Below are 19,458 nucleotides of genomic sequence, written 5' to 3'. Positions count from 1 at the left end.
AATTGGGCGAAATGAGGCTAAACGTGTCTGACAGCAACCGCATCGATACGTCTTACACCCAATGACTTTATCGCGGTTGAGACAGAAGATGTTGACATGACTGGGTGATTACAGAAACGCCCTCGTGACAAGTTCGGCGTTACGCGGCAGTTGCCTTCCAAGTTTGGTACACTAAGCACTTGGGACCTTGGCACCGGGAGATGGAACTCAGGCTAAATCCCACATTTTGGTGTGTCGCCCGACATAATCTGGGGTACAGCGGCACTGCAATCTCTAGAAATACTCGCGATAGTTAAGATCTGCAAGCCGTCCCGCTCTTGCAGCGGCAACGATTTTGCCATAACATTTTACCCGTCGTCTAGACCTAAAATGTATATTGTCACACCGGAGGGAGAGCTTGGCCTCCGATGACCAGATCTGGTATCGGCTGAATGGAAGCCATCGTGAGTCGACGCATACTGTTGATTGGTTTGCTTGCAAATGCGACCCCATTTTGCGGTTAATGGTGAAAAAATTCAACCTATACCGAAGCAAGAAGCTTCGTCCCGACTACTTGAGTTTTGAGGTTGAGGAGCAGGTAAAGGCATCGCCGAGTTAAAACATTCTTTCCTTGAGTGAATGAACACAAAAAAAGTTTGGCAAGTAGAGTGCACTCAAGTGATATGCTCGGGTGAAATCACATGTGGTGTCGGAGCATATGATTGATGCACATTCGAGTCGAATAGTTTACTACTAAATGGGTGAAAAACGTGCTCTAATCCTTGCATATCGTTCCAGGTAGGCATCTTTGAAGGCAGGAGAACGGTGGAACTATGCAATATGCTACTTCGACCGGCAGCTGTTCAAGTTGACAACGTGTTAAGAGTCCTATAGGAAAACGGCGGTTACACGTGACTAAGTTTCACGCAATTGATCTTCCTGCAACGCCAAGGCGAACGACACTGGGGTTGACTGACGATTTGCTTCCGCTTGTGTAAATCTATGGTGCCAAGGTGCATCACCTGGGCCGGTGGATCGATTTGAGTTTAGCGAACAGTAAGTCTATTCCTGACGTCAAGAGAACGAGGTCTAGGAACTCGCCAGGCTAAAATTGCTAAAATTGTTATGCCAAGAAAATTTACCTCATCTGGAATTGTGAATCACCTCTATGATTGGGGAATTGAGCACTACAGTGGCTCAGAATAATTCTCCTGATCGTGACCAGGATGCGGAAACACGGTCCTGTCCACGGCAAAACTTGCCGCGGACCTGATACAGGCACAGGTTCAGGAGCTGGGGGCGAGGCAAGGATAGGCACATCCTCTACCGAGAGCGACGATCTCGCAGTCTGCACTCTGTAACAACAATAGCGCGACAGAGTAAGATCAGGTGGCATTGGTGGGCTGTGGCTGTGTGGCCTCAGCTCCTGATTCTCACATCGCCCAGACTCGTCGCAAAGTCGGCGCAAGTAAAAATGAGCTGGAATGAGAGCGTTAATGACACATCCTTAAGACGGGTTTGGACGATCAACTTTTGGGGAAGATGGGACTTATCTGGGGGAGGCCGAGGACTGCGCCGCGGAAACAGAATTCAGCGAGGCAAATGATTCAATCGTTGAGGTGGCCGTTTGTGATTATTTTTATTCACCCAAGAAATCCAACCGTGATTCGAGTCATTCCGTGACAAATGGCTGTAGTGATCTACAAAGTCGGTGGCCGGCGGCCCCGATCCCCTCTAGGCAAAGACATCCCCAGCCCAGCCCTCGACCGGAGAATAATGCACGATTCCGGGGGAGTCCATTTTTCTGTTCTGCTCTTGGCGAAAACAAGAGTCTGCTCCTAGAACATCGCGCGTTTGAAGACGGCCTCGCTTCCGGAATCCCTGACCACCAAGAGGTCAGAGGTCACCCCAAAACAAGCGTCATTTCTAATACGGGAAGGCAGCAAGCTTAAAGTAGGGTTCCCACGTTATCCCAACAATTGGCTCTTGTCAAGAGAGACCGGGCCTCTTTCAAAATCATGCACAGCGAAACCCAGAAGTGCGGGGGTTCGCGTTTGGCAGAACAAGCTTGAATCTGGTCTCGAGGCCCGCCAGGGGCCCTGGGCAACGAGACCTGTGGAAAAAATCTGGTCCCATCTGCGGTCCAATTGTAGCCCAAGTTGCATTAACTTTAAAGCTTGAAACGGCGATGCGGACAAGTTTTGCGACAAGATTGGTGAAGGTCCTGGAGGGGAGTCCGACCTAACCGACTTCGAGGTGTGCCGAAGAGCCGGGGCTACCCTGGTCTGCGGCACAATAAGCCTCGTTTGAGCTGCTGATGTGACGGGATGATCAGGCATCTGAACAGGTCTTGTTGCAGGATGAGGCTCATGGCTGTCATCTCGAGTCAAAGAAACTCATCTGGAGTGTTGCTGAACGTAGTGGTGCACTGGTGCTCAGGTGACACCGCCATCCGGAGTTTCAGGGTGTGACAGCAAAGTCTGTATGTAAGCATTGAGCATGTGGTGGTGGCATACCATCGAGGACTGGATCTCAACATACATAAGAACATGAAGAGGATCTCCAGCTCCGGCACAAGGCTTCTCTTCTGTTTTGAGCGTCTATCTGGCTATCTCCTTTCTACTTCTTACTATTACATTCATTCCGTGCTGTGCGCGGCTCTTTTTAATTGAGCTCTCATTCATTAAGACCTGGTGTCACTTGCGCAAAGAATACCACTCACTGTCACGAAGTATCACTACAACCTTACAGTCAACATGAGGTTCTCAACTGCCGCTTTCTTTGCCATTGGCCTTTTGGCTGGCAACGTCATTTCCGGTAAGCTCATCCTTGATTACGTTCCAATCCCACGAGCCTAAGTGTACTAATACGGTCCCCCAGCCCCCGCGGTCCAAGGAAACGATGTTGCCCTCCCGATCGAAGTCCGTGCAGAAGACTTCGTCGCAAACGACGCCGCCCACCTCGAGGCCCGAGCGAAGAAGAAGAGGGCTGCCGGAGCGGCGGCCAAGAAGAACAATGGCGCTGCCGCTGCCAAGGCGAACGCCGCCAACGCTGCCGCGGCAAAGAAGAATACCGGTGCTGCAGCGGCCGCGAAGAAGAACAACGGCGCTGCCGCTGCTGCCAAGAAGAAGAACGCCAATGCGGCAAAGAAGAATGCAAACGCGAAGAAGAATGCCAACGCTGGTAACAACGCCAATGCGGGCAACAATGCCAACGCTGGCAACGCGAATGCAGGCAACGCCAACGGTGCCAAGGGCAAGGGCAAGTCCCAAGCCGAGTTCTCTGGCTTGGCCTGCACCGATGGGAAGGGGGCTGGTGCTTGCAACGCCAACGGCCAGTGTGCCGTCAATGGCAAGACGACTGCTATCGCTGGCCAGTGTGGTCAGGCAGCGAAGAAGGCCAACAAGCGCTACGTCTCAGATGTCACCCACCTCATTTGAAGCAGCAGCCGTTGACGAGGGTTCGTTTTGGCGTAGGATTGGGCGGCATGGACTTCGTGGATTTTATGAACAAAAGGGGGAAATGATCATCGTAGCTTCGCCGACTCCATATATGTGTAATGAAAATTGATCGAGTCTCAAGCTCACATAGCTTCCTCACTTGGGTAGCAACATCAGGCGAAGTTCAATGAACACAAACCGGAATTCAGGTACCCCAAGGGATATGATGGCATCTATTCATGCGAGCTTGCTTTGTTCCTAGCATCTGCTCAATGATGCATACGCGTGTTCAAGAAGTTTTGGATAGAACCTTGGATTGTGGGCCATGAAGCAAAGAATGATGGGTCGAGTTGTTTCTGATTCATACTTCATTATAGCAGACATCTACGACTTCCTTTCCTTTCCAGCTTCCCTATCAATTCGCTGCTAGGACAATATAATACCAGTTGGTGTTCTTATATCCTCGGGAAATTGCCGTGGGTTCCATCCAGCGTCCGACTGGTCTCCACATTCACGGTATTCGGCATCGGAAGGGATGACGAGCCGCTCGCAGACGAAGTTTCTGGCAGCCTCTATTGCCATACGGGTGGGATGAGTCGCCGCCATTGCCATTGGTGTTTCGGAACATTGGCATCCTTTGGCAGAATGTTGCAGATCCAGAAACCCTGCGTCGATCAACTCCTGCCAGAATTTGACATCTCTGTCACGCTGGACCCGCCGTTCTCCATCATCTGCATCAATATTTGACGTAGAAGATGGTTTCGGGTTGACATGTCGTCTGTGGGGTTGCTGTTGGTCTCTGCCTTCTAGGACCGTTCCGATGATCAAGAGCCACCTGACTGCATCACACTTGAAGTGTCCCCTGATCAGAGCAAGTGCGGCGCCGACATGCCGGCTCTTCGCAGCGGCGATCATTGGCATGAGACCACGGAGGTGGCTGAGGCGGTGGTATGGGTTTAACCCATGGTGAGGTTTTGCGTTGTCCCCAAGTCCAAAAGGGCCATGTCCTTTGGAGAGCAACTCACGGATGGTTACCTCATCTCCGCGACTAGCAGCGACCTCAATAAGTGACCTGGCCGGGCGGCAGTAATCTGAAGTCGACTGAATCGAAGGGTCAAACCCCCATTTCTTTTTCCAGCTATGCTGGTAAAAGTGTCTTTCTAGAGCGTAAGGCGTGTGTGCAAGTACGTTGAACACCATAGAATGCCCATGTTTGACGGCCTCCTCGAGACACGTGTCAATGGCTTGTTTTAACCTTTCATTCCTCCTGTTACTGCCGTAATAAGTTTTGAAAGTGGTTCCCTTCTTGCGATGCGGCATTTGGTTATCCAATATCAATTGGAGTATCTCTAGCTGTTGCGCGCACACAGCTTCCAGAAGAATTTGACCCAAAGCCTTGCTCGGTACTCTTCGGTCTGCGGCATCCAAAAGAGCACTCATAGTCTCCAGGTCGTCAAAAGCCATGGCTAGCCTCCAGAAGTAAAGATCGTAGAATCTGACGCCCTTTATTTCCTTTCCTCGGACCGTCTTCGTTATTCTTTCTCGTGAAGTATTGATCTCGTAGTTAATCAGAAGAACAGCGAGGTTCGAACTGCCACTCCTGATCGCAGCTTCCATGACTGATCCCAGCAGCGAAGAAGCAGCGTATCTTCCATCCCGAGATTTTGTCATCCCAATAGAAGATAGTGATTTAGGACCTTTGTTCAGGATCTGAGATAGTACATGTCTCTCCGTGTCTTCTGACTGCAGATAGAATTTGGCAAGGAATAGCAAGTCTTCGAATGGCTCATTTGTGACGACGGAATCCGTCTCCGAAGGAAAAAGCAGATTTTGAAAATGATCACTGAAGAGGTCCCAAATTCCATAATGTTTTACTGCATCTGGAAGATGGACGGCTTGTTTGCAAAGATGATGGATGCGTCTGTACCGTTCTTCGCTGTCGAGATTCAAGCCATCATCTCGTATTGTCCTATCAGTGATGGCGTTGATCACTGTAGCTAGGCTTGTACTCCACGGTAAATGACGATATGGCTGGATCATGAGGTACTTTGCCAGGAAGAAGCTTGCATTACCGCGATGTTGCACGCGGCACTGGGGTGAGGCCATGTGCGAGTGGTCTTGCTTGGCAAGAATGCCGACTTCTGGATTGCGCCTCATCTTGTGAAGAAGTTTGGTTATGTAGATGGCTCTCATGACAATGATCTCGAATATCTCTGGCGTTCAATTAGCCCTGCTACAAGAAAATGGCTGATTCTGAAGGCGTGAACTTATTGGCCGTGATGAGAGAACACTCACTCGACACACGTAGAAGACGCGTTGCATCTCTCAAATTGAACTCGCTCTCCTCATCGTACGCAACGACGTCTTCGAAGATTTGATCAAGGCATTCCAACGGCAAGTCCAAGAGGCGTGTTGAGTCTATGCTGCAATCCATGGGGGCAAGGGCTCGTCCCTGATCCCTTTGAGCCATCGGAGCGGTTTCTAGCAGTTTGGTCCTCTGGTGGTGGTGTTGTTGAGGAGATTTTGCCCTAGTACAAAGCTCTCGAGAAACCTTGGATACGTGGATTTAGAAGCGAATATATTCAGGAGAAATCGAGTATAAAAATTGGTCCATTCCACTTTGTCATCAGGCTAAGAGGTTACATAAGTATCGAATGGGTGGTAAAGCGGTTGTAAGCCTGGGCCCCCTGTCGACCCAGGATAAGATTCCATTGGCTGAGTCCGATGTCACCAATATCCCCACTGAGGCCAATTCGCTTGTGAGGCCATTCCCATCGATGACCATGTGCAGCAGCAATAGTCATCGGTCAATCTCATTTTTTGCCTAGAGGTCTTTCGTTGAAACCAGAACCAAGCGTATCCTAAAGCGACTTGAATGAGCACAGCTATACACATTCATAGTTCTATTACCCAAAAAGCTTCACTTTCACGTTCATTATTGTTTTCCGCCTACTCCTTCTCGGATTCTCTAGTTCTGCGAAATTCAAAACGTCAATCACCTCATCATAGTTGGAAGATTTTTCTCAACGCTGCTCCGAACCGTTTGACTGCCTCTTCAATTTGAACCAGGGGTGCGGCAGCGAATGTGGTCCGGAAGAAAATCTCATTCAGCGGAATGTGCTTGTTGGCATTGAACCAACTACCCCGAGCAATGAGAGCGCCTTGAGCCAGTGCCTCTTGCCATATCTCCTCTTCAATCTCATTCGGAGACTTCGTTGAGGCATCGGGGTGTTTTTGCCAGTCCACGCCTAGCCATTGCTGCAAGGGTTTAGTAAAAGAACATTCTACATGCAAGTAATGTAGTACTCACAAACATGCCCGCCCGTGCCGGCTTCCATGCGACGATTTCTCGGGGCAAGTGCTGTTCGCAAGCTCGCACCATGAAATCCCGACGCTCAGTATACTCTCCACGGATATGTAGCATCCACTCAAGGAATCCGGCATGGCCCCAAAACTCATCTAGAAGCTTGAAGAATGCGAGTTGACTGAATCCGCTAGGTCCCTGCGTTGATACGTCGGCATGGGTTTTGTATCGCTCTACTACTGCTTGAGGGGCAGTAATCCAACCAATTCGAGATCCAGGGCTGATGACCTTGCTGAAAGAGTCCATGCGCATGACACGCCCGTCTACGTCGATGCCGAGGTATGTCGGGACGATCGCGTTTAGTAAGTCTGCCGGCGACTGAGGGGTGGTGGAAGGTGTTGTCAGTTCTGCGGATGGGCTGTAGGCGTCCATCTGAAGCCAGTAGTAGGGATCGTCTTCCAGAATGATCAAATCGTGTTGCTGTGCCACCCGGTAAATATCTCTGCGACGCTGTAGACTTTGAGTAGCACCAGTGGGGTTGTGACCTGTTGGGACGAGGTATAATAGGAATGGCTTCGCTGCGTTCTCGTGCTCTGCTGGGTTCCATGTGTCCAAGACTTGGAGGATGCTCTCTGGCAGCAAGCCTTCTCCATCCATGTCGACACCAAGGAACTTGACACCCATCGGCTTTGCAGTTTCGACTGCCGTTGAGTACGTGAACTTCTCTGATAGCACATAGTCACCAGGTTTGGCGAGCATGCGAAGGGCCATGTCTAGCGCCGAAGTGTTGCCAACGGTCATGGTGCATCCCCAATCTGCATAAGGGGGGTTGTGGACCATCTCGGTGTGTTCAATGATCCATCGCAGAAGCTGCGGAGACCCGCTACCTTGACCATAGTTCAGCGCTACAGAGATATCGAACACACTTCGGCCCTCGGAAAGGTCTGTTTTGCTCGATCGGAAGCATGCATCATCAACGGAGGAGTCTGATGCAGACTTTGACCTGGAGCTGCTTGGAACGAATGACGGCGTGAACGAGAGTGTCTCGAAAGGAAGGAATTCGCTGAGTGGAATACCGCCGCCAAGAGAGATAACATCCGGATTCTGTAGGTGCTTGAAAGCTGCCTTTAGCGAAGATCCTGTTCTCGCTGTCGATTCGTGAGTTAAACGGTCTGGTAGGTATGGCAAGGTTAGCTCTACCACAAAAGCTCTCCGCTGTCACTGTCACAGATTCTGAACTAGAACCAAGCACTCACGGTTCCAATCTTTGGCTAGTGGCTTATGCTTGTCTGTTCTGGTCTTGAAGTCTTCGGTGGTACATTGAGCTGCGACGCCCCATTTGCTGGCCGGGACCGTGCGCCGAGCCGGCTTCAACACGGCATCGGTGACAGTGTCCGGGATGGAGGCATGGTCGGAGTTGATGTATTCGCCCATAATTATTCAGGTGAAGATGCTGGAACTGAGTCACAATGATGTTAAACCCAATGAGCTAGAAGGATCCGTGGATGTCGAGATACCCAGACTAATTACTTATACAACGACGTTCAATGCTTTGCTAATCTGCGTTGAACCCATTCCGATGGCCCTTGACTCACGTCGAGCCGTCGGAGAGAGGGTCAAATAGAGATAGGAACAAATTTAATGGAGTCACAACTCAGATATCAGCAACGATTGGCACCGATTGATGTCTCACTTGTGGATAGCTGTAATGACATTCGCGCCTTTCCTCGCTCTCTGTGAACTAATCGGCGCAACCTGCTGCTCCTTATCGGGAATGTTCCTGTCAAGAGCGCCCTAAGAGTCTAGGATGGTGGGGGGAAACAAAAGAGAAATGGGACTACGGCGTGAGATCGGAGTGATGTGGGGTTCGGAGTGTCAAACTCAATCAAGAACACTCAACCACAACATCGCCGGAGTCAAAGGAGACCAGAGCTCGCCGAAAGACTTCTCTCCGAGCTGAACCTATGGATTCATTTCACAACAAGCAACAAACAGCCTCCTTGTAATCTGATGATGGTACATATGAGTCGGATATGAAAAACAAGATGAACGTTAGACTTGCTGCGTGCGAGCCCTGTCGGCGTTCGAAGCTAGCATGCGGGCACGAAAGACCTGCCTGCACACGGTGCACTGGCCGTGGGCAGCGGAGTCATTGCGTTTACAGATCTAGACCTTTTCGGAGAAGAGTAACGAGAACGCAAGTTCAAGAGACGGAGTGAGTCTGCAATAACGATTATATAATGGTGATGTTGGTGACTGACCCGCACTTACTTCCAGAAGCCTGATGTCAGTTGGGCCGGCAGAGACCATTGCAACGGCGACCTCGTCGACACCTCAATCTCCAGCTGATGCCCCGTCACCCAATACAGGAACACCGACAGCATCGACGCAGCCATATCGCTATCCTAACCCTGGCTTTCTCGGGATCTCAAGCCACTCTACCATCTTCAACCATGTCTTCTCCGGTGATGGTTTTGGGCCTGCTTCTGATGCAGATTTGACTCCACAGCCCAGTTTGGCATCACCAATTGATCTAGTTGGCAACCAGGTTGTCATGGATAAGGCGATGCATGCGCTGTCACGTCTAGAGAAGATGGACATCTCCAAAGTCACACCTCTAGTGCGTTCTTGGCTCGAAAGGGGAGTGAACTTGCCTTTGGCCGGACCTATCGTTATTGAGTGCTTAGGGTCCTTGGAACATTGGAGAGAAGTCCTCGCTCCAACAACTGATTTTTCTGGAGAGAGTGGTGACTCCGGCTCCGGAATCACAAGCGCTGGCTATGTGGCAACTCTGTTGACCAACACACTGCGGCCTTTTGACATGAGCTCTCAGTCAACTCGGCAAGACTTCCTGGCCCAGATGGTTGGGTCCAATTTGAGGTGGGAGACGTTGGGTATCTTCTTTGTCGCTGCAGCCAGGGCGGCTTATGACACTCCCTACTTTCCGCCCCTTTATACAACAAATGAGCAGCGGCGAAGACTGATGCAGGCACTAACTTACATCGGGGACTATTGCCTGGAGACAAGCCTCTCCCTCGATTGTCTTAATGATCTACAGTTGATCCTCCAATATGAAAACTTCATCGTTCATTCACATCTAGATGGTGATCAGAGTAAGTTCGCGGATTGAACCACCGAAGCCTGCCGCTGACCTTGCTCATACCCAGGCTACCATTCATGGAGACGAATTGGAGATCTTGCAAGTTCGCTCTTCGCACTAGGCTACCATGAGAAGATCGAGAGGTGTAATCCGAACCTCCCTTCTTTTATCATTGAGCTGCGAAAGGCTTGCTTTTGTCGAATCTACACAGCCGACAAGGGCTTAGCAGTGTTTCTTGGACGACCTCCGCGGATAGTGAAGGACTACTGCCAATTCCAAATACCCAAAGTGCACAATGGATGGATTGAAGACGAAGTTGGCGACGCAAAAATGGCACATCTTGAGCCCATTAATTACAACGCCGATACACGATGTGTTGCGCGATTTGCGCTTCTGAAGGAAGAGGTGCTTCAACTTTTGAGGAGAAAAAATATGACGGATGTCACGAAAAACATCAGGTTTGCTAAGACTAAGTCATCAATGACTCGTTGATACTGATTTTACTAGGGAGTTCCGCGGAAAGGTTGAAGCACTGTGGCAAGATTTGCCAGGTCATTTCAGGCTCGGTTCGAGCCTCCGAGAGTGTCAACAAAGCCCCTTTGAAAGAGACTTTTTAGCCCATATCAGGTTAGACTATCTGCATAACCTGTTCCTTCTTGGGCTCGTTTCACAGCAGCCTATCTCCGAGCCCAACGACGAACTCTTGAAGGTTGCGATAGAAATGCTTTCTATTGTGGTTGAGGTCATTCTACTACGCGATCAGTTGGTAAACTCCGGGACATGCCTCATCTGGAAAGTTGCGCAATACGGACTCCCCGCCGCGGGAGTAATTTCACTGGCATTATTGAAGGAAAATGCTGCTTCAGATGTTTTTTTGCACTCGAGGTCCAAGATGATCCAAGACCTCAGTGTCTTGGTTGCCGAGACTAGGACCGGAGCTTGGATTCAGGCCGGCGAACCGAATTTCGCGTTATTTACCCGAGCAACTGGGACAATCCAGACAATGCTTGACTCTTTGCTCGCTGCAAGACCATCTGCGGAACAGGTTCAAACGACAAACGTTGCTACTCTGGAAGTTTGGGAGCCTTATTCCAATCACCAGCTTTGGGACTTTGAGATGGAGTTCTGGTCTAATCTCGCAGAACACCCTACTCTGCTTGCTTGATGGATCTGGTTGAAGAAGCAAGTCAAAGTTACCGCTTCTCATGACTAAGCTTGCCCACACGCTTCGGAACGAGAAGGCGAATAAGAACATAATAATCTCGCAACTTGAGACTTTGCGTATTGGGAGGCACGTCTGCCTTCATACTGTCTCCATGTTCCTTTACTAAATCAAGATGTTCTGCCAAATAAGTTACTTCCTTCACTCAGGTGATTCATAGGATCGGCCTTAAACATTCGTAAGTTAATTGAGCTTGCCGAGTTCCGTAAGCTCCTTCGGAAATGGGCAGGTATTAGCACTACCTACCATAAGCAGCTCTCCGATATCCAGCAACACCGCTGGCAGCCTTTGCCGTTCGGTCGAAGCATCCGAGCCATCCGTGACCGTGAATAACCCGGGCTGATGGATGAACCCGATCTTATGGACAAGTAGCTTGATGTCATGGGTGAACTGTGTCTATGGGCCAATTTCTGCAGATTGGCTGTGAATGGACACAAATCCATGCTCTCCCGGAGTCCCGTCTGGTCGATTGATCCACCCTTTTCCCCTCTTCTACTAGTGTTTGAAGGGCCTATATCAAATGAGACCCATGTCGACCTCACTCTGGAGATGATTGGTGTTGTGGTGGAGAAAGATGGAGGCAAATGACCCTCGACAATCAATCGGGGGCCAGGCTGGCCATATCCTCGGATCCTTCAAGCGAAGGATGTCCACCAATGCTAAAGAATCGTCTGGTAATGATCTATGTAGAGACTCGAGACACGAACGGGTTTCTGGTAAAGACGCTCATGGCTAATGATGTCGCAAAATGTTGACGGCAGGGGTCCCGCGACTGTAACGTAGCATCAGCAGCAGGACTGGTAAAAGTCGAAGGTTGAGCCAAAACGGATTTCATTCATCATCAAGAAGTCTAAAGATCGGCAACAAAAGTGTTCAATGCAGGTGCGCTGAGTTGCCATGCAAGACAGGAGGAGTATTCCATTTTCGGTATTCTTCACGTCAACGTGGCAGAATTCACCGGATGTGACCATTATTTCGAAATTTTGTGACCTGTCGATGCATGTCGCTCCACAGGATGCCCACTAGTGGGGTCTGCTGGTACGCAATATTAGAAGGATTATCATTATCAATGAGGGGCTTCTCGTTGCTAGGTATGTAGAAATAAAATCTCGTGGTGTTTTGAACATCAACGCAGCTCGGTGCTCCAAGCATCACAGTCCCAGACGTTACCGCCATGGTGCATATCTTCTTGTGAGTGACAGCGATCAAATCTGATTTTTCGTGGGATCAGTACGGCTCATCTATAATCTGACATAGTGTCGGCGGCACTGGCCATATCGGCGGTGCTGTGCTGGACCAGCTCCTCCGGAAATATGCGGATGCGAATGTGAAAGTCCTCGTTCGGGACGAGAGCAAGGCTGCCCGCCTTGTTCAAACCTACCCACAGATTGAGACGGTCATCGGCGACGCCGGAAACTTTGATATTCTTGAAAAGTGCAGTGAGGCGGCCGACATCGTCATCAACACGGCCCCGGACATCACACATGACGACGGCATCAAGGCGATTCTGACTGGTCTGAAAGCACGTGGCGCGGCCAACGGCATAAAGCCTTACTACATTCACACATCGGGAGCTTCTCTCATTTGGGATGAGCCCGCCGGTTCCAAAGACGCCCGTCGGTGGGACGATCTCGCCGACATTGGAGACATCTGCGCGTTTAAGGGCGAAGCCCACACACATGCTGTTACCGATAAGATTGTGCGCGATGCGGCAACAGATGTCAATGTGGCCATCATGTCGCCTGGTTTTGTTGGCGGCATGAGTCCTTCCCTTGAGCACCCGACCCCGATCACGACGCCTGCCCTCCTACTCACCGCACGCGCTTTCAAGTCCGGCTGGCAGATCGCTGAAGGAGAAAACACCCACGCTTGGATCCACGTCTCGGATCTCGCAAAGATGTTCCTGATCCTTGTCGGAAAGGCCATTGATGGCACCTCCGACTCTGAACCTTTCGCCATCTGGGGTCCAGAGGCGTACTACTTTGGCACGAGTGAAGATATCTCGTTCGGAGAGTTCATGAAGCACCTTGCTCCTGTACTCAAGGATCAGAAGATCATTGAGAGCACCGAGATTAAGTCAGTCAGCGTGGCTGAGGCAGCAAGGGCTAGTATCGCTGGCAGCGACTATGATCCCGATGCTCCGCCGCCCCCGCCCGATACCTGGGCTATGCACATTGCCATCATGTACGGCATCAACATGCGTATTGAGGCGTCAAGAATGGCGAAGCTTGGATGGAAAACAGAGAAGGCATCTATCTTGGAGAGCTTCCCGCAAATAGTTGCCGGATTGCTCGCGCGAGAGTAGTCAGTTGGCACGGGAATCCAAGTGTTCACCGAAGACTACCATTCGGATTAACGCCAAACCTTTTTCTCATGTATTTAATTGACGATTCAGAGGCATTCAGTAGATCTGAGAACATATCTTAGTGTGCCAGCAAAGTATCAGATCAAATGCTATAATGAGGATCAGATTCTGAACCGAAGCAGGAGATTGAACGATCATGTATACCCAATCACATCAAGACTTAGTTCCAGGCTTTCGAGATTTTCGGCGCTTTCAGATTACAGCAACAGGTAGTAGCATAACACTTTGAGCATTCTTCATGGCCTGGACCAATACTAGCAGCTTAAAGCTTATAAGGTGTACCGATAAGCTGGGTGTCGATGTCCAAGAAGGTGAATCCTATTCCCGTGCAGTCGCTCATCTCGATCTCCCCGCTCTCGTTTCGAGTTTTCCCATCGACAATAGAGCATCTGTAGGCATACGGTGGCACAGCAAAGGACCAGAGATCCTACGCAGACCGAGTGGCCCAAAACATAATCCGGACTATGACGTTCGTTAGTCAAGCTGTATTCAAACGATGGAGACTCGTTGTTGGCGACTTACGCATCCTTCTGCAGGTAAATGAACGTGGCTGGAAAGGCAGATGTGTTTGCTAGGCCAATCAACAACCCAACTCCGGTAGCACGAACATAGTGAGGAGCCAAATTGTTGGATAGCCAGCCCTTGCTTCGTCAGCAGCGTGTTCACTTGAGCAACGAAGAGCTTTGTGACTCACCATGATCATCGCACTTCCAGGGAAGACTCCCGTTGCAATGAGAAACGTACCCCCATAGCGAACATTGCTTGACTTTGAGGCAAGAATCATGACATACCCACACAAAGCTACCATGCTTCCAACAGCCATGACAGGACCTCGTGCCTTGATTTTGTCCGAAAGAGCAGACGTGGCGAGCACGACAAGAAAAGCGGCGATGTTGGGCGGAACTGTGAGAAGCTGGATCTGAGTGGTGCTGCGATATCCGAGGCCCTGGATGATCGATGGTAGAAAAAGCGAGAAGCTCTGCCAATTGAATGACGCATGTTAATCATTGATCTATGTCTAATGATGTAGCGAATGTAGGGAATCGGACATACGTAAAGGGGAATAAGAAGGAATATCCATGCCAGAGTACAAAAGTATGTCTGCGGCGCGAGCACAGCCATCCTCACCCAGTGCCAGCTGAAGTGCTCATCATTGACGTCTTCAACGTCAGTAGCACCATGTGAGTCTTCTCTTAATCTTCTCATGGCCTGTGTACGTTCATCCGTTGTGAGGAACTTCGCATCCGCTGGCGTGCTTGGCATAAAGAAGAAGCAGGTTACACCGAAGACGGTTGTAATTGCACCCTCCACTATTGGGCGTTAGAGTTCTACTTCACCATCAGGTCTAACGTGGTTGGAATAAGACTTACCAAAGAAGATCCAAGGCCACCGGTTATAGCCACCATGTCGTATCGTTGCTAAACCTGTGGCGAGCAGCCCTCCAAAAGCGCCAGATAAGGGTGCTGCGCAGTAAAATAGGCCGATGCGATACAGCATCTGATGTCGACGATAGAACATTGCCAGGTACACAACGATACCTCCAAGTAGGCCGCCCTCGAAGAGTCCAAGAAGCAATCGACAGATCACAAGACCTGCGAAGGATTTTGTGAAGCCAAGAAACGTGCTTACGATGCCCCAGCAAGTGATGAGAGTTGGCAGATAGACGCCGGCTCGGACTTTCTTCACAATCCAGTTGCTCGGAACATCGACGAGGATGTACGGGATGTAGAAGACCAACAATGCAACATTGAACTTCGTGCCAGTTACCATATCGAGGTCCTCCAAAAGGCCGTCGATCTTGGCATTCCCAATATTGCTTCTATCGATGAACGCGAAAAGCCTGGGTAAAATCAGTTAGCTTCTGGCACTGTATGGGTTCCAATCCAGGCTCGAGTCTTGCCAAATGCCGAAAAGCCAAGGAATGATGTGAACGTCAAACTTGCGATCGAGACGTTTGCTTAAAGTAGGGTCTATTTTGTAGTGGACCTGGGAATGACGGATGCTCTCCACATGGCTCTCTTCGGGCTTGCTATTCTCGAAGGTACGATGGGTCTCCGGACCATGGTCAACGGCTGTCCCACGTTCTTTGGACTTGAAAAACATTTTGGGCCCTCAACCGAAGCCGAAGACGGAAGTAAGACGGTTGGGCAGCGTCGGGTCAAACAAGGTTTTGGAGATGATATGTTCAGGAGAGCAGGCTGGCTATTCAGACATGAAGCTCGACGGTCCAGTCACGGCAGCAACATGGGTAACACGTTCGGGGCATTTATCATTCCCAAGAACGCTAGGCATCTCTCACTCGCACACCCGACTATGACCAGAGACGCTAAATCTCCCCCGCAAAGCTTATGCGATGGGTGAGCACTTCGTCACCACCCCATGGGGTTGATGTGCGGGGAAAGCCAGGGTAGACATTCGAATAGCCATCTCGAAAGATTGAGAAACCGAAGGGACTTCTACGTTATGGCAGTAAACGAACCGCTATAGGCCCAGTAGCTTGCTTATCGCGATTCAGATTGGGGAACATTGCCCGGCACAATATGGCGTTGTCGACGGCTATTCATCAGAACAGCCGGCTGACCACAATAGGGAAACCGTAAATCAAATGGCGATACCTACAGGTAGGCGGGTTGAGAAGAGCGACGGATGACAATCAACAGTTTTTTTCTAATGTCTGAGAATAATGCAATGTATCACCACGTCGTTTCAGAGTAGAGTAATCGATGTTCACAGCAATATTTCCTTCCAAGCCCGTCATGGCTTAACTCCTAGTTCCTCGAAAATGGCCTCATTATGCTCGCCTAGCTCAGGTACTCTTTCCATTCTTGATGCCTCTACCGAAGCAAAACCAGGGGGGATCAGTGCAGGAATCGTGCCGCCTGGTGTCTCGACATCGGTCCACCTGCCTCTCGCTCGCAGTTGTGGGTGTTCCCATACGCCTTGCATGTCATTGACATTGGCATTAGCAATAGACGCTGAATCCAGCTTTTTCAGAACCTCTTCAGCCGAGAACTTTGCGAACTGCTTAGAAATGATTTCCTTCAGCTCATCTCGGTTCTTGACGCGAAGCGTGTTGCTCACGAACCGCGGGTCTTTGGCCAACGCTTCATCGCCCAGGACAGTCCGGCAAAGATTGGCCCATTCCCTCTCGTTCTGCACACCTAGCATGACAGAGCCGCTGCCGCCAGTCTCAAAAGGGCCGTAGGGATATATGGAGGCATGAGCTGCCCCAGACCGAGCGAGACCGGGAGCCCCGTTGTAAGTGTAGTACAGTGGGAAGTTCATCCACTCAACCATGCTTTCGAGCATGGAAATATCTATCCGAGTGCCTTTGCCCGTCTTGCCACGCTTGATCACTGCAGCCAGAATGTTGGCATAGGCATACATGCCGGCAGAGATGTCAGCAATGGAGATGCCTGCTTTCGCTAGATCCGGGCCGTTCCCTGTGACGGAGAGAAAGCCTGCTTCGCTCTGCACCAGAAGATCGTAGGCTTTCTTGTCTCTATACGGCCCATCCGAACCGTACCCTGAGATGTCACAGACAATCAAAGACGGATGGGTATCTTTCAGGGTGTCATAACCAAGGCCTAATCTTTCGGTGGCGCCAGGTGCCAGGTTTTGAACCAAGACGTCTGATTTGGCAAGGAGCTTCTTCAACACCTCAAAGTCTTTTGGTTTCTTCAGGTCTAAAGCCAAACTCTCCTTTGAGCGGTTCGCCCAGACAAAGTGGGAGGCCATACCGTTGACGCGAGTGTCATAGGCCCTAGCGAAATCGCCAACTCCGGGTCGCTCGATTTTGATGACTCGAGCACCCATGTCCGCCAGCTGACGGGTGCAGAATGGCGCAGCAATGGCATGTTCAAGGCTGACGACAGTGACACCCTCCAAAGGCAGTGGGTCTCTCTTCAGTTTAGGAGATGAAGAAGTTACCATAGGTCGATGCTGCGATCCAGTGCGTGTGGAGGGTGCCTGTGAAGAGATGTAGTTGAGACATCGTGAACTCTGCTTTGGTGTTGTGAATGGCCTTGACAACGTAGTGCCGTTCGGGAATCGAGAGGCTAATACCGAGAAAACAGCCCGGGGTGAAGACATGGTAGACAAGGGTACACGAGAGAGAAACGTCAATGTGGAAGTAGGCGATTAAAGTTTCTGATGATCTGATGAGATTGCCGGTGGTGGAAACTTGGCTTCAATCTCGAAGTTTCAATCATAACATGATATGGAAACTCAACGGCTTTTTAGCACTTCCCTACGATGGCATGAATGTAATTATCACTCCGTACTGGCCTCGGCTCGAATTCTTGGAGATGCGCAACCAGATCATGGGGTAGTCAAAGCGTACGTAGCGCTGGTGCGTGCAGCGTCGGTTTCTTCAACCCAAGTCGGCTATATGCAACCCCAGCCCAAGCGTCGATCACTTCTTAGTGTCGTCATTTTCTAGCTCGCCTGGAAGACAGTAGCCGGGCTTCGGGTCTATTTGCCGGACTTGAGCTACCCTTTAGTTGCCTTCATGCTTCGATAGTCATGAATCGGCCTGGATGAGAAGACAATAATACCTTGAGCGCTGATCATACGTGCTCTCTTCAACCACACAGAGCTCTGCAGATTCTCACTTAATCTTCATCAATCATCATTATGTCAGCCTCTTTGTCACGAAATCTTTGGCGCATTGCGCGACCAGACATCAAGACCGCGGGAAGCCTTCGCCGGGCACCGATAACCTCAAGACATGGCTTGGCAGCATTCTCAACATCCTCATCAAGGAGGATCATGGAAACCACGGGGTTTACCGAGAATCAATTGACTGTTCGAGAGGCAGTCAGCCAAGTCTGTTCAGAGTTTCCCAACACCTATTGGCAAGAACACGATCAGAACGAGCAAGACCCCAAAGAGTTTCACGCTGCTCTCGCAAAGGACGGCTGGCTTGGCATTGCCTTGCCTGAGTCCCTAGGCGGCTCTGGCCTAGGCATCTCTGAAGCGACAATGATGATGCAGACCATCACCGAGTCCGGTGCCGGCATGGCTGGTGCGCAGTCCATTCATGCCAACGTCTATGCTACACAACCGCTGGCCAAATTCGGAACTCAGGAGCAGCTCGAGAGTACGATCCCCAAGATCATTTCCGGGCAGTGGCGTACGTGTTTCGGGGTCACAGAGCCCAACTCTGGCCTCGATACTTTGCGCCTGGCCACAACAGCAAAGAAGCAGACCGATGGATCGTACCTCGTCACTGGCCAGAAAATCTGGATTACATGCGCTCAGGTAGCATCCAAGATGATTCTGCTTGCGCGCACGAAAGCCTACGAGGACTGCAAGAAGCCGAGCGAGGGTCTATCGCTCTTCTGCATCGATATTGACAAATCACAATCTGGCCTAGACATGCGAAAGATCAAGAAGATGGGGGGCCGCGCCGTCGATGCCAACGAAGTATTCTTCGATAACTACCATATCCCCGCGAGCTCACTCATTGGCCAAGAAGGCCAGGGTTTCAAAATCATACTCCACGGAATGAACGCTGAAAGGTGTCTTCTCGCCGGCGAGGCTCTCGGCCTAGGCTACGCAGCGCTCACAAAGGCGTCAGAGTACGCGCGTGATCGCGTTGTATTCAAGAGGCCAATTGGGCAGAATCAGGCCATTGCGCATCCCCTGGCGGATGCATACATGAAGTTAGAGGCGGCGAAGCTTGCGACATATCACGCCGCTCGGCTATACGATGCCAGCAAGGAGGACTCTTCTATTCGTCAAGATCAGGTTGGAGTTGCGGCTAATAGCGCAAAGTACATGGCTGCTGAAGCGGCTTTCACGGCATGCGAAAGGGCGGTGCTTACACACGGAGGTATGGGCTATGCCGCAGAGTATGATGTCGAGAGGTATCTACGTGAGATCTTTGTCCCAAGGATCGCGCCTGTGTCTCGCGAGATGATTTTATCGTACATTAGTGAGAAGGTCCTGCAACTTCCTCGCAGCTATTAGAGTAGAACAGAGTATAGGTACATGAAATAATTGAATCTCTATCCACCATAAGGGAGGCACTCAAGGAGCGCAATC

General features: G+C 50.5%; 9 protein-coding genes across 9 annotated transcripts; 5 read left to right on the top strand and 4 right to left on the bottom strand.

Annotated features, from left to right (window-relative positions):
- Window positions 1-1,453: 1,453 nt before the first annotated feature.
- Window positions 1,454-1,585, top strand: CABS01_07518 (uncharacterized protein; the record flags this gene model as incomplete). The annotated part of the gene is made up of 1 exon (XM_060540880.1): window positions 1,454-1,585. The coding sequence occupies one exon, from the start codon at window positions 1,454-1,456 to the stop codon at window positions 1,583-1,585; it is 132 nt and encodes a 43-aa protein (XP_060403048.1).
- A 1,150-nt stretch (window positions 1,586-2,735) lies between these two features.
- Window positions 2,736-3,419, top strand: CABS01_07517 (uncharacterized protein; the record flags this gene model as incomplete). The annotated part of the gene is made up of 2 exons (XM_060540879.1): window positions 2,736-2,796; window positions 2,860-3,419. 2 exons carry the CDS (start codon window positions 2,736-2,738, stop codon window positions 3,417-3,419), a joined length of 621 nt encoding a protein of 206 aa, XP_060403047.1.
- A 426-nt stretch (window positions 3,420-3,845) lies between these two features.
- On the bottom strand, window positions 3,846-5,889 carry CABS01_07516 (uncharacterized protein; the record flags this gene model as incomplete). The annotated part of the gene is made up of 2 exons (XM_060540878.1): window positions 3,846-5,632; window positions 5,715-5,889. 2 exons carry the CDS (start codon window positions 5,887-5,889, stop codon window positions 3,846-3,848), a joined length of 1,962 nt encoding a protein of 653 aa, XP_060403046.1.
- Window positions 5,890-6,422: 533 nt separating this feature from the next.
- CABS01_07515 (aromatic amino acid aminotransferase) lies at window positions 6,423-8,157 on the bottom strand (the record flags this gene model as incomplete). Its single annotated transcript, XM_060540877.1, has 3 exons — window positions 6,423-6,677; window positions 6,730-7,895; window positions 7,980-8,157. 3 exons carry the CDS (start codon window positions 8,155-8,157, stop codon window positions 6,423-6,425), a joined length of 1,599 nt encoding a protein of 532 aa, XP_060403045.1.
- Window positions 8,158-9,007: 850 nt separating this feature from the next.
- On the top strand, window positions 9,008-10,988 carry CABS01_07514 (uncharacterized protein; the record flags this gene model as incomplete). The annotated part of the gene is made up of 3 exons (XM_060540876.1): window positions 9,008-9,836; window positions 9,891-10,281; window positions 10,331-10,988. 3 exons carry the CDS (start codon window positions 9,008-9,010, stop codon window positions 10,986-10,988), a joined length of 1,878 nt encoding a protein of 625 aa, XP_060403044.1.
- A 1,231-nt stretch (window positions 10,989-12,219) lies between these two features.
- Window positions 12,220-13,350, top strand: CABS01_07513 (uncharacterized protein; the record flags this gene model as incomplete). The annotated part of the gene is made up of 2 exons (XM_060540875.1): window positions 12,220-12,236; window positions 12,303-13,350. The coding sequence occupies 2 exons, from the start codon at window positions 12,220-12,222 to the stop codon at window positions 13,348-13,350; spliced, it is 1,065 nt and encodes a 354-aa protein (XP_060403043.1).
- Window positions 13,351-13,672: 322 nt separating this feature from the next.
- On the bottom strand, window positions 13,673-15,513 carry CABS01_07512 (uncharacterized protein; the record flags this gene model as incomplete). The annotated part of the gene is made up of 7 exons (XM_060540874.1): window positions 13,673-13,765; window positions 13,842-13,872; window positions 13,933-14,051; window positions 14,105-14,389; window positions 14,464-14,720; window positions 14,781-15,250; window positions 15,350-15,513. 7 exons carry the CDS (start codon window positions 15,511-15,513, stop codon window positions 13,673-13,675), a joined length of 1,419 nt encoding a protein of 472 aa, XP_060403042.1.
- A 651-nt stretch (window positions 15,514-16,164) lies between these two features.
- On the bottom strand, window positions 16,165-17,502 carry CABS01_07511 (CoA-transferase family III; the record flags this gene model as incomplete). The annotated part of the gene is made up of 1 exon (XM_060540873.1): window positions 16,165-17,502. One exon carries the CDS (start codon window positions 17,500-17,502, stop codon window positions 16,165-16,167), a length of 1,338 nt encoding a protein of 445 aa, XP_060403041.1.
- A 543-nt stretch (window positions 17,503-18,045) lies between these two features.
- Window positions 18,046-19,383, top strand: CABS01_07510 (acyl-CoA dehydrogenase domain-containing protein; the record flags this gene model as incomplete). Its single annotated transcript, XM_060540872.1, has 1 exon — window positions 18,046-19,383. The coding sequence occupies one exon, from the start codon at window positions 18,046-18,048 to the stop codon at window positions 19,381-19,383; it is 1,338 nt and encodes a 445-aa protein (XP_060403040.1).
- Window positions 19,384-19,458: the final 75 nt, after the last annotated feature.

The sequence above is a fragment of the Colletotrichum abscissum genome, assembly GCF_030869225.1.
Source record: "Colletotrichum abscissum strain IMI 504890 chromosome Unknown Scaffold_16.1, whole genome shotgun sequence".
NCBI lineage: Eukaryota > Fungi > Ascomycota > Sordariomycetes > Glomerellales > Glomerellaceae > Colletotrichum > Colletotrichum abscissum.
This window is presented reverse-complemented; position numbering and strand designations above follow the sequence as displayed.